At 33.2% G+C, this 13,849-nt stretch overlaps 1 protein-coding gene across 2 annotated transcripts in view; it reads right to left on the bottom strand.

Moving 5' to 3' along the window:
* The window catches only part of LOC125646262 (ETS translocation variant 1-like), a 24,354-nt gene extending 10,505 nt beyond the window's left edge, over positions 1 to 13,849 (bottom strand). The window contains exons 1-7 of one of the 2 annotated variants that reach the window (XM_048872483.2): positions 13,770 to 13,849; positions 12,035 to 12,158; positions 10,427 to 10,520; positions 8,807 to 8,854; positions 7,339 to 7,410; positions 891 to 1,170; positions 333 to 583 (exon numbers count right to left, since the gene is read on the bottom strand). In XM_048872483.2, the coding sequence (XP_048728440.1) occupies positions 333 to 583; positions 891 to 1,170; positions 7,339 to 7,410; positions 8,807 to 8,854; positions 10,427 to 10,520; positions 12,035 to 12,124 (835 nt within the window). In that variant the 5' untranslated portion in view covers positions 12,125 to 12,158; positions 13,770 to 13,849. Of the gene's footprint in view, positions 1 to 332; positions 584 to 890; positions 1,171 to 7,338; positions 7,411 to 8,806; positions 8,855 to 10,426; positions 10,521 to 12,034; positions 12,199 to 13,769 lie in introns of those variants that run through there. The other variant, XM_056140982.1, reaches the window with a different exon arrangement.

Genomic DNA, 13,849 nt, shown 5'->3' with positions numbered 1-13,849 from the left:
TTTTTTCGGGGGGGGGGGGGTTGGTTGTTTATTTCTCAACTATATATTTTTTACATCCTTCTTACGAAAACATGTTCAGGTTAGCAATTATGGAAAGGTACAAATTTTTTAGATTAATTACCTTTAAGTTTATTAGAAAACAGTTTACAGTTTTACAGTTTACTTTATTCACTCACACCATATTATGGCACATGAGGTACAATATATACAATATTTACAAATATAATATATTATATGCAAGGTACACGCATACAGCTTTAAAAGAATGTAACTTTCAATCAAAAATAAAATTGTAGCATCTTACAATATTTATTATCATTATAAAAACTCACCACTAGATTCAAACCCCTGATCCTTGGGTTCCTGTTTAATGGTCACGTGAGGGGACGGGGCTGAAGGCGTCTGTTGGTAACTGTGGTTTCGAGGAAATTGACCCATGTCGTACGATCGCTCTCGGAAATCTTGTTTGAAGAAGGGATGTGCATAAGGCGAGGAAACAAACCGAGGGTAACCGGAGTGACTTTCTGAAGACAGGAAATTCTGTTCGGAATCTGAATGGGACCTCCGGAATCTGGAGTAACCGCTGAATGTATAAAGTGTCTTGGTTTCAATTTTCAAAAACTTTTAACGTTAGAAATGTAATGTTTTTGTTTTATGCCTTTTGCACTGATTTACAACGTCGCCCTATATTTGTAAGTAAAGGAGAAGGATATCACATTAATTTGGACGGAGAACAATATCAAAAGCAGAACTTCGGGTATTAATGTCATTTTAATTTGTTTGAAGAAGACAGTTTGCTAAGTTTGTTTTGTATGATAATACTTGACAAATACAATGCTAATATTTATTTTATGCGGATACCGTATGTCAGATTTAAAACATTACTTTACCTATTTGTGTTGGGGTAGCTACAGGAATTTGCATTCGCCGTCATTGCATACGATGTATGGGGAGCTGTGAGGTCCTTCTCGCACGTCATGGGAGACTGCCGGGTGTCTTTACCGGAAGTGTTAGAACTGTGTGAACTGCTAGGTGAGGAGGGTGGTTGGCAAGGACTTCCGATAAATCGCTTTTCTGGGAAATCAAATTTGGTCGTTGATTTCTGCTGGTTTAGGTGGCATTGCTTGCTGCAGTTCATGATCTTTTCACATTTTGGCTTTGCATAAGGATCTAATAAAATGTAAAACGGAAAATAAGTTGAAAGAGATCAAAATGCCTTTATTTTAATAAAAACTAAGAGGAAAAATTAAATCCAAACCAAAATAACCTTAAATTAAACGAGAATATTCAAAATAGATAAACAAGTACCGGTGAATATGTAATAAGAATAATAAAGAAATATATGTAATCTCATGTTTGTTTTTATAGGTCAGAATATTTTGTGCGTCCATACTGTGAACTCGAATGAAATATAAAATTTGGTGTTAATTATAACAGCTACATTGGTAAAAATGTATCATATTTTCACGTGCTGGCAGAATATGTTACACATCAAAGTTGATTATACAAAAAATATAAGGAACACTTGTTATGTAAAACAATCTAATCTGTTATCAGTTTGAAATACCATATGGAACAGTGATTGCGAGAAAAGATGCAATGCATGGGAAAAAACACAACCCTGTCTGTAAGTTTTACATTACAAAAACACCAATATCCCATTCCAATCAAATCCACATAAAAATAAAACCAAAATCTATAAAGATGTTTAGAACAAATCTGGGTAATTAATTTCTGGCACGCAAGTATTTAAGAGGCACGAAATATTGGCAGCGACAGACAGGGAATACCTTGCTAAATACTCCATGAATAATACCTTGGCAATTTGTGTCGCCAAAAGAGCAATCTCCCTAATACTTTCATTTTCGATAATAGTTATTGTCCTTCGATAAAAACATCCAAGAACCTTGCGTGTTTGGTCTGATGGCACGATGATTAAATATCGTTATTAGTTAAGGTAGACAATATGGAAAACTGATGATACCTGCGTATTAATAGTTCAGTAATTCGGGAATCTAATTTCACGAAAATGTCCTCAAACCAACTATCGGAGATGTACAATGTAATGTTTCCATGCATGTGGTCATTTGTTGATTTCGACCTAAAGAACGGCTTTTCTCAAAAGTCGGTCCCATTGTTGCAAAGATCAGGTATGATGTGGTAGAGATTTTTTTTAAATTTATTCTTACAAACCCTCTAAAAAGTAATTCATGTCTTATTTGAAATACTGTATTATATTTAGTACTAGATTTTATTCAAGTTCCTGATAAATGTTCTGATTGTTTAGAGAATTTTTCACTCCTGTTGCGATGTCTTATCCGAAGGACCGCCCAATTTAATCACCTATTACGACAACCAAGGGGTACTGAGGACCTATTCTAACCCGGATCCCCACGGGATGATAAATGTTCTGAGTTAAAATTAAAATTCACTGAAGGGAAAATAATTCTTATAATTATTCATAGACTACATGTAGTTAAACCATCATAAAAGATTTACTGTAGTCGTTATTAGTTTAACAAAAAAGAGCAGAATTACTATGCCCATGTGGTTTCTGAATGTAAATGATTGAACAGATGTACAGATTTTTATTTTGTAATTCATAACGATTTTATTAAACTATTGGTTGCAGTCTATTGATACTCACAGCACAGGCGCATGCAAAGTTTATAACAAAATATTATTACAAATATTAAGCTATTGATATATAGAACTACTTTTCACATGATTCAATAGTACAAACTAAATAAAAAAAATATTCTTCATCAGATGAAAATCCTTTGCCGAATCTGTCTCACATAAAAATAAACTTTTTATGTATACCAGTCACAAAATCTTCTATGTAATGATGAGCGAGGCGATATTTATGATTTCATTTCGGGAATAAAAATGTAAGTGATATTACAAAAACAGACTAATAAAGGACGAGAGATACGTTTGTCTGTCCACCTGCTTTTGGCGCAAAGTGACGAAATACGCACTCCAACTCGACTAAATGAGGGCCCTAGAGACAGTCGATAATTGAGCAGTTCGGGTCCTGATTGACAGATTCCTCAGAGAAACTTTCTTGGATGCTAAAGACCCCTGTTATTTGCCTTATTTGCTTTCTGCAGCGAGTGAATAATTTATGGGACAGATCATATAGATTCTGCCCGCGAGATTTTGTTAGAAAGGGAATACATCAAAACGATATCTGTCGATCCTCATGTTATTTTGATCAACGAGAGAGTCCCATTTTTACAGCGAAATAGAGAGATTCATATAATTGTTATTTTATAGAGACTGTGTGTCATTGTAATGCAGTTGGTGAGTGCAACCCATTACAATAAAGACTGTAGAATATAATCAATTTGAAAATAAAAACGTCTGCCTGTAAATGTATCTATTATCTTTCTTTTTTTTAAATCTGAGAACTATTGAAGACACGATTGCACGAGAACTATTGAAGACACGATTGCACGCATTCGTCTCTGGAACAAACTTGTCTTTTGCAATTAAGACATTTTTTGATATCTTAAATTTGGAATAAGTTTTTAGTCGTGATGCAGATATGTGAGAAAATCAGTTATATTTGCTGATGGGAAATCCTAGATGGGTACAGTTCTAAATCGTCATGTTTATTTTCAATATGAAATGAACATGGGTCTTTTTTCAAATTAAGGAAAAATCAGCATGACTAGTAGCTGATAGTGTCTTTTCTTGTTCTTGTTAACAATCCGTAGAAAGGTTATACTGACGAGAGACTTACCCCTAAAAACACAACCGAGATGAATTATGAGTAATGGTTGTCAGTGGGCCGAATGATATGAAACGGATACACAAAATTTCATAAAAATGATACAAAAATAAGTTTAAACGATCTTTGGGTTTCTTCAGAAGGAATTGCTCCATCACAGCGTGTCCACTAGAACAGGTGCTACTCTCCTGCTCTCCAACCAGATGCCAGGGAGAGGTAATTATTGAACGTAAAACATACGTACTCAATAATGTACAGGCCTAACCACTCCGCCAAGGAACTGCTAATAAAGACATGTGGGTTATGTGAAATTTGTCAGGATTTCTCCTTCATAGAAAAGATGAAATTGATGTCAATGAATATTTGATTTTCGTTGTCGAAAGTTTTTGTTGCAGTAAATTGGTGAAACATTTCTGCAGACATTTTTATTTTTACAGTTTAATTGTGTGCCCTTTAACCGATGTATAAGAAGTGTGTTGAAATATGCTCTCTTTAATCATTTCCATGAGATTTTTTTTTAAAAAAGATGATATAATTTGAAAACATATCTTAAAAAGATAGTTGTTTTCATATACTGCTTAAAATATTTCCGATAAGTATAACAATCATCGAACAAACTCGTTGTGTATAATACAGTATAGCTTTGTTTCCTCACTTTTCCCATCACGAGGGTGGTACGCATCTTGACACGTTCAGGGTATATTAATTCTTAGTAATATATTTACAACACATGCTGCAGCCTGTTTAATAGAAGGGCTATAATTATCAGTAAACCGTATTATAAACATGCGAGAACAGCACTAAACTCGTATATGGATACACCCTTTTTACAGGAACAGAGTTTTATACGCTTCTCAGATATATCAATTTGTCCTTCACCCACCAGTGTTTATTTTGTAAAAAGCAACAGACGTTAAATATAATACTTTTCAAATTGTTTTGATGATACTAATAATAACAATCCAAGTGACACCTAATGTCAAACGAAAAGCGTTAAAAAAAAAAAATCATCGGGGCTATTACTACGATATCATCGTCCTCAGACCTGATCGGAGACAGATATATTTAATAAAATAAGCATTTTAAAGATGCCTCCATCCCACCTACAATCGATGTCATATTGGTATCCTTATTTAGTAAACACAAAAGCGATGTGACGAGAGATGCAATGTTTCTCAGCAACCTAAACATTTTAATCTGAGCAAACAAATTTAAAGTCTATCACTTGGTGTCCATGTATTAGCAAGAGACCTGATGCTTCGGGTGTCAATGATACTACCATTTATCAGCTTCTATTGGCCTTCCTGGGATGCTCCTGATATAAATTTCCCTATAATGATCGAGAGAATAGTAAAGAAGCTAGGGAGGCTTGGAATATACTGAGATTATCGAATAAATTTGACATCGAAGTTATGGAAATGGTTAGAAGTGGATGAGCGTTTTTGCGCTATTTACTGCCGCAGACCTGTCGTCCACCCTTCTGACGTTTGTAGACAGGTCAGAGAGTGATTAACAAGATATCATTGTGTTTGTTTTGGCTGATTATCTAACAACACAAAGTTGGTTCCTTTTGTAAGACTAATATCCCTAAATGATTGGGATGAAGTCCACACACACGTAATTCAGTACAATGCATAATCAACATGCAACTCGTTTTCAAAGCGAGGCTATTACATACTGTTATGTATAGTTTTTGATATGTGGATTATATCTTGAAAACCTTGGGGAGAGTCACCAAAACTACTACGACAAAGGAAACTATAAAATAACTAAGAATAGTTTTAAGACATAAAAAATTCAAAGATGGAAGAACTTTTTATGGTTCATTTAGAACTTTCTGGGTTTACATGTGATTTGTCACCAACCCAAAACTTTGTAGCACGAAGTCGATATTTAAACAAAACTCCGCCCTGCTGAAAGTTCTATGTGAACTTGAAATTTCAGCCATTAACGAGATATCAAGATACAGAATAGACAAGATAGACAGAATTCAACGCCATGGGTGAAATATCGCGGTATTGTTACTGAATTTATCCAAGAATAAACACAAGAAGTCGTGTAGAATTAATAATGTAAATCTAAGATAATTTGTGAACACTACACACACTTTGTTCTGGAACACTAGTAAATTATCATCCGTTATTTGATATCAAAGAGAACAATTATGTTGATTTCTGGACGGCGAACTTGATTCGATCATTTTTGTAGTTCTGCGCTGAAACCCGTGCGTGTACTGCAAATGTGGCAACTTATCGACATGTATGAATAGTAAAGAATTCTTTTGCGTAGTAAATCATTGTATTTCTCAGAAACACAAATAGATATATTTATATCAGATAATAAGTAACTAGTAATGAATACGTCTAAAACACACACCCAATTATCATGTGATTCTTTTAACATGTAAATTACTCTTTGCAGCGGATCTCAAAAATAGTTTAGTCGGAAACCCGCATGGATCTTTTTTAGATATGAATAATGGTTGATTACCGTTGAAATGATATATGGTTGAAATCTATAAGGAAAATATCAACTTTAAGTTAAAAAAAAAAAAATCTACATACACGTTAGTCGTTACGTTCTATGATTATCATATACAAATACGTGTATTTATCCTAATAGATTCAAAAGCCAAAACGACTATTGGTCACAACTTTAAAAAAATCTAAGAAAATCCAATTTGATGAAACTTTTTTTTTCAATTTATTTTATAGAAAAGGGATGTGATAAAAAAAAACAACAACCCAGAATTAAGACTAGTTACAATAAAACTCTTAATTCCACAAATTTTATCATTCCCATGTCACTAATTCACTGTCATAGAAATACCCTGGAATGTTTTAAATGTCCATTATACAATGGTCACATTAATTTAGCCGTGATTTGTTTAATTTGAACATATTTTATTGTACTGTAATTACAAATAGATCGAGCCCGAGTTCTAAAAACGTAGACCACCCTTTCCCCATATACAAGACAAGAACATATAAATAAATGTTAAAATAATATTGCATTGTGAAGTTAAAATCAAATCTAGATGATATAAGTATACAAAGAAACATTCAATATATTTAAAGCTTGACTGGTGTTCATTTGAAGATTGAATTTACCGCGTTGTTCAATAAATGTTTGAATAAAAGAAAAGACACGTATTTCCTCGATACTGAGAGGGGCGTCGTCCCACAGACGAACGCGAGTGTTCACAATGTGAAGTTTGTCAATTCTGAATATCTTGTTAAATAATAGAGATTACAAGTATAAGCTGTCGATGTAAAGAGTGTACACTGTACCACAATAAAACACACTATGGAATAGCTTTGTTGCATATGGCGATTTTATCAAAATTTTGACAGCCGAGTTCTAAATGTTAAATTTTGGATATTCATATATTTTGAAACATACACACAGATAATTAAAAAATTATTTTAATCATTGCGACCTTTGTTAAAAAAGTTTTCATGTACGCCGATATTTAGTGCACACTATGGTTGAATTTGAACAGAACACAGCACATAAATTTGACTTGGAACAACTTGAAATTCATTTACAGACGTTCACGACAGAATGACATCCATGTATAACATGATATATTGCCTACTAACCTGAAGGTCTGTTCCCTTTAGATTCTCCGCTGTACCCGGGCACGTACTGTTCGCCTTCATCAGAATGATTGGCTAAAATAACATTTTAATCATTTTTTTTTTTACTTTGTATCCACCCAATATGGGTCATTACACATGGATAAGGAGACAAGTGATATCAGTCATAAAAAAGACGACAAACAACAACAGCACTGTACACATGTCTCGCGATTCCTTAGACCCGATTTCAAAATAAAGTACTAGGTATTCTTTAACATCACTTTTAAAAAAAAAACCACGCACACAAATCTCATTCATAGTCATATTGTATCGAATGATATTAGAATTACTATATGATTTTGCATTAGGATGGGGTTCCTTTGAAATAATGTATTTGATGATTATGACATGGAAGATAAACCCCAATGCATTCTGTAATGGATTGGTGTATTTCTTTAACAATAAATTATAATCATAAATTATGTAATATTATTGTAAGTGTATCTAACTTTACACTATTCTGATCATATTGTACGTGTATCTAACTTTACACCATTCTGATAATATTTTACGCCGATCATATTGTACGTGCCTAACTTTACACTATTCTGATCATAGTGTACGTGCCTAACTTTACCCTATTCTGATCATTCTGTACGTGTATCTAACTTTACACTATTCTGATCATATTGTACATGTCTTACTATACACTATTTTGATCAAATTTTACATGTAATCTAACTGTACATAAAGCACTTGTATCTAGCTGGTGCGTCATTTCAGTCAACCTGAAACTCAAAGACAAGTTGGGGACTTTAGAAATCAGTCCAGTATCTTTGTGATACGCAGAAACAGGCCTGATCTCAACTATGATACACATGGTGCAAATGTTTTGCAATAATCTAAATGTGTGTCGAAGTACATATTGCAATTCATCTTCCTCGAAGCACGCAACGCCATCTAGTTCTAGCTAGTCTTGCTACCACAAAGAAATCTGAAGTCTTACAACTTGTCCTGCAATCGCAACACCAGCCTTTTAAAGGGTCATAAAAGATAACACTGATGCCAATGGCTTCTGAATATTGATTAAAGTTCGTATTAGAGGCATTAATGTCTTCAACAATTAATGAACTCGGATGACAGGGACTCGGATTATGTTTATGCTATATTTTCGTGAAGATGTTGAAGAACTTTCTTTTGGCTTTTATTTTCATTATGATGGTTATGTTGAGTCGACAGTCAATTCAAGGTCTTTTGTTCATTTCTCAGTTTTTGCAGAGGTTTAACAAATTACAGTATAACAGTACTTTAATACAATATTTTCAAACACAGCTTGCATTTTACATTATGCCAATCATTCTATTATTTTTATTTCATTCTTATATTTTTGGGGGGCCAGCATCCAAAGATGCCAGATCATTTTCCACACAATAATGACATACAATGTGTCAAAAAAGCAAAAATAAGGCAGAAGTAAAATAAGAAATACCTTCAGCTAACCACGCTTCTTGCATCTGGCTAAGGTCTTGAAATAACTCTGTAAAAATGTTTCAAAAGAATGTCGGTTGATTTATCCCTGTTTTCTGTCATGTCAATGTTGTGAAAACAAAATGCTGTGAAATATTACTGCTAAATCTGTGCTTGCTTTTATGATACGTTTTATTACTTTGAAATATAAAAGTTGTGAAACTAAACATCACATCAAAGAAAAATCAGAGGAGTAAAGAGTTTAATTGAAAACGGTTCATTATGATAATGATAAACTGCAAAGTCATCCATGGATGTTATTTAAGGTCGCACCCGGAAGCGTCGATTGAAAGCCCATGTTTAAAATGTGTTGTAAATTTCATTTGCAATATCAAATCCCCAGAAGACCAAATTAATACTAATTAGCATTGTCGCCTAATTTAGTCCGACCATTTATACAGCTGCTCGCGAAAGTAGACAAACCAAACAGTTACAAAGATGCGAAAGAGGTAGAGCGCGGCTAAATGAAATATTCATAAACTGTTAACACAGGCTATTTGCTGAGACTGCGGGAGATTCAGGCCGAGATTGAAGGATGAGAAGCAAGACGAGGCACCGATATCTGTCATATCCACGCAGCCTGCGAAACTGTCATAGCAATCCCATCTAGTCTGAAAAGGCGGCTTCTGGGTTTTCTTAGTGCACTTAAAATTAATTGAGGGATTGATTCAGTGACGAAATATTCCGGGTATCAAGTTTAAGACATTTGTTAACAGTATGTATTTTCTGTGAAGGGGGGGGGGGGTCGAATAAATTAATGATATGGTTTCCTATCTACAAGGTGTGCACTCTTGTTTACAATTCCTTTTCTGCAGCAACAATAGATGCAGCGGTTTAGAAGGGATCGTGATAAAACAGAAGTGAGAGAAGGGGCAAAATGACATAAAAAGAAAACTTATTTTTTTCAAAAAGTTTCAAATACCAAAGAAAGAACATGTTACCGCTATTTCGGCCCTAATATATCATATGATAATGATGATATGTAAAGGAAAGTGTTTGTATAGAGATATGTATAGGAGATATATATATACAAAAAAATTAGGTATGGAATAATCTTAGAACAGAATAATGTAATCACTGGAACTCATTTTCGGTCATCATTACTTTTCTAGGATGTTTGGCCTCGGGGAGCACGGACCACATTGGTCGATCATGATCAAAATGAGTTAATTATCTTTTATTATATATAAATGTGTACATGTACATATAATATTGCAAATACTGGAAAATATACTAAGCACTACCTGTAAATTACAGAGAAATTGAAGAATATTAAAATGCCAAGGTCTTTTTCGTTTTTACACTTAGTCCTTTATTTTTCTTCTATTAAGTTCTCGAGCAGTTGTAGGTATAGTTATACAACAGTGTCATTATTAGAGATAATAATAGTAAATGAATGGGAATAAATACTCCAGTGCGTCGAATTACATTTGAAACTCAAAATTTCTATACATTGAAGCTGAAACTCAATTCTCTATTTCATTGAAACATACACCAATATGTAAGTAAATTTCATTAGTACCTTTCAAATATATGGAATTTGTCATTATTTTTGTTGAAATATTTTATTTGATAAACATACCCTCTGAAACTTGAACAAGTTCGTTTTCGCCCTTTCTTTTCCCCGGTTTCTTTATATCTGAACTCTTGTGTTTAGACACGTTCTGTCCACTTTTCTGAAGAAAAACAATTTAATCATAGTTTAAAAATTATTTCCTTTATTTGAAATAAAAGGAGATCGATATATTAGAAATTGGTCATGTATCTAATTTGAATTTCATACATGCATATAAAGGTTTGCAGCTTAGTGATTCTCGTCCCGCGTCAATTGTCCACATAGAGAATAAAGGACACGTACAGCAGGTAATGAATTGCAAGTTTATCGACGAAGCATGTTGAGAAGATTACTTAATCTTATCTGGGAAACGCAAGGAAGCATTAAAGTGAAAAGTTAAAGAAAACGCCCGTATGTTTTGTCCCTCATTCACAGTCTTGGAAATTGCATGAGCACATGTGTTCTGTCCTTTCGTTTCATTGTTAGTCATTGTTCAGTTGAACATGAAAACGTATTTTACATGCATCAAATCACTTTCAAAAACCTCTCGAAAGATGAGGACTGAAGGCACGTGCGACTTCCCGTTGCGCGAGACTTGAGAGCATGTGACCCGCAAATGTGAAAATATCCAATAATGAGACGAAGATAATGGAAACTATTGAATTTAGTTGTTACAACTACTAATTATCTGTCTCTGACGAGATTTCGAATTTCTGGACATAAAATGCACGTGGGGGAATCGATCAAAACGTAGAAAACACGTTTGATGTTGCAGCCGCCATATTTGTTTGTTTGATACCAGGTGTACTCTAATATTTTTCTTCGATGTGTATAGAATGTGCTGATGACATAATTATGTGCATACGAATTATAGAAAAATGAAGGGGTGAATTGCAGTTCCTATTATTCTATGATGAAGTCTAACATATGATACATGAACCGTGGTTGAATTGTAGATATTAAGAAAATTTGACAGCTATTTACATCAGTTTAAGTGTTCATGCAGATTGAACGTTCTGTGCGATTTATTGATAATGATGATAGAGTGGGGAGAAAACTTAATCGATTTAAGTGCGCGATATAATATTAGAAGGAATATATGAATAACTAAATTGTAATTGAAGAAAATCAGTATTTACAATATATGATTTGACAATAAATAAATATTTTTATAACTATCATGTATAAGTATATAGCATTGAAATATTGTTATGTCAAATCATAGCACAAGGTCTGAAAATATCTATCTCAATATTTAAAATGTGGAACCCAAATTAGTCACTTTTCTTCAATTTTATGTGTTGTGGTGTAAACCCCACCATGCAATTTCTACAATTTCCATCCAACAATGTTCAAAACCTTGCTTTCAGATTATATCTGTTATCTGGCAAAATCGGATTTCTTTGGATTGAAGGAAAATTAATCAACTACATATAAAAATTCAATCTTTGCAATAATATCAATAGTGTTTTTAAATAATTTAACAAGATACAAATTATAAGCATGATACACCTTTAATGAATTTATCAGAAGAAAGGTAAACTGTAGAAATTTAATAACAAAACAGACGACCAAAATAAGTTTTCAGCTATTGCACAACCTCTAACAGACTACACCAGTATATAAGGTACATACCGCAGTGGTGGCCGTCGGGACTATTTGATCGGTCTGCGGAGGATTTTGAACATCGGTTTGTGCTGCGGATGGTGCATTTGCTTCACTCATCGCCCGAGTCAACTTAAAGTCACATTTGAACACTCTGAAATCAGTTTTGAAACAAGATGAATATCCGTTGTATTATTCACTGTTCAGGTGCTATGCCAGAAATGCAATGCAAATACACTGATCCACATTTTAGAGAATTATTTCAAGAAACGGTCTGACAAACAGACGGAGAAAAAGAGTTCACCACACAATGCCAATTTAAAAATGACGAGGGAAATCAAGGTATGATAGTTCCTTAATCTGTCCCGTATTAATCGCAACAGAGTATCTACAAGAGAGATTCAGGCCTGAAAGATGGTCGACCAGAAACGGACCGAAGAGAACTGCTGGACGAAGCCAGGTTTATCTTTAAGTATCTTTGTTACCTAGAAGATCACACCATAACCACTCGCGAGCGCTATTCTAACGACGTCTGATGTATTTTAGGAATGTGGCTTTCATCATGGAAAAGATCTACTGTTGACAAAGTGACTAACTGTTGATTTATGAATGGTTTCAAGTATTGGGGAGATATGCTACTTTCATATGATATATAATTTCGCAAATGAAAATGTTGATTATATAAATTCGCAAATGAAAATTGCTAATCACAATTAAAAAGTTGTAAAGTTCAAGCACAGAACACTAAAATGATTTCCAGGGTATTTCATCATATGACAAAAATTAATGATATTCTTTTCCGGCTTCCGTTTAGCTGAACGATTGTTTATATATATATATATATATATATATATATATATATATATAATATATAATATAAATTCAACTTTTTCATGTCCCAAATTTATAGCAATTCTTCTTCAATTTTTAAAAAGATACATATATACCACTTCACTAATGGACGAGATTTTTCTCACAGAAATCATAACGGAAAATGATAAAATATTCATTATTTATGAAATGATGTACAAACAGAATAAATTTCCAGAGAGACAATTAAACACGCTTGTCGAAAATTGTTTCTCATTCGAGAAGAAAATGCGATCTTGGGAAGAACCGAGAGAGCATCTGCTTTTCTAGATTAAATTATTGAATGGTCAACACCATAATTGCAAATGATGTAACTTAACCTTTGTCAAGAGTGCAAACAAATATTGACGCTAACCCTGTCAATATTGACTTAATTATCAGTCACAATCACGATTGGACAAAATTTCGTTTTGGAACAAAATTGAAATATTGTTAACAAATTAGAGAAAAATAAATTTTGTGTTTTGATCAGAATTCTATAATCAAATTTTTATATCAAACCTATGAGCATCGTTTATTTGATTTCAAAAATTATTTCATCAAAAAAAGTAAGATAAAGACCGTGATATTTGAATCCACTTTCTTTACTTTGTGTAAACACATTCACATGTCATGTCTATATGTGGATATAATTGTAATATTTCATAAAGATTACAACATTCAAATGATATACACTAACACAATAAATGTAGGTATGAATTTTTCAAATTTCATTTGATCTACAAAGTGATAAATTTAAAAACAGAATACATTATGTACCAATATCGCTGGGAAAAAAATCATATTATTTAACAACTCTGCTTTAAAAATTAAATATTCTATCGGTGCATTTGTTTTACATTCTATAGCGAACGAAATACGTAGATTTTATTTCAATAAAAGAAAAGTTTCTTACCTATGCTGTTAGTGGCGGATTGTGAGAAGATGTGACCGATAGATAACTTCCCCTGATAATACACATTCAATACAATGTCA

Source organism: Ostrea edulis, chromosome 6 (genome assembly GCF_947568905.1).
Source record: "Ostrea edulis chromosome 6, xbOstEdul1.1, whole genome shotgun sequence".
Classification (NCBI taxonomy): Eukaryota; Metazoa; Mollusca; class Bivalvia; order Ostreida; family Ostreidae; genus Ostrea; species Ostrea edulis.
Note: the sequence above shows the minus strand (reverse complement) of the source record. Positions and strands in the feature narration are given on the sequence as shown.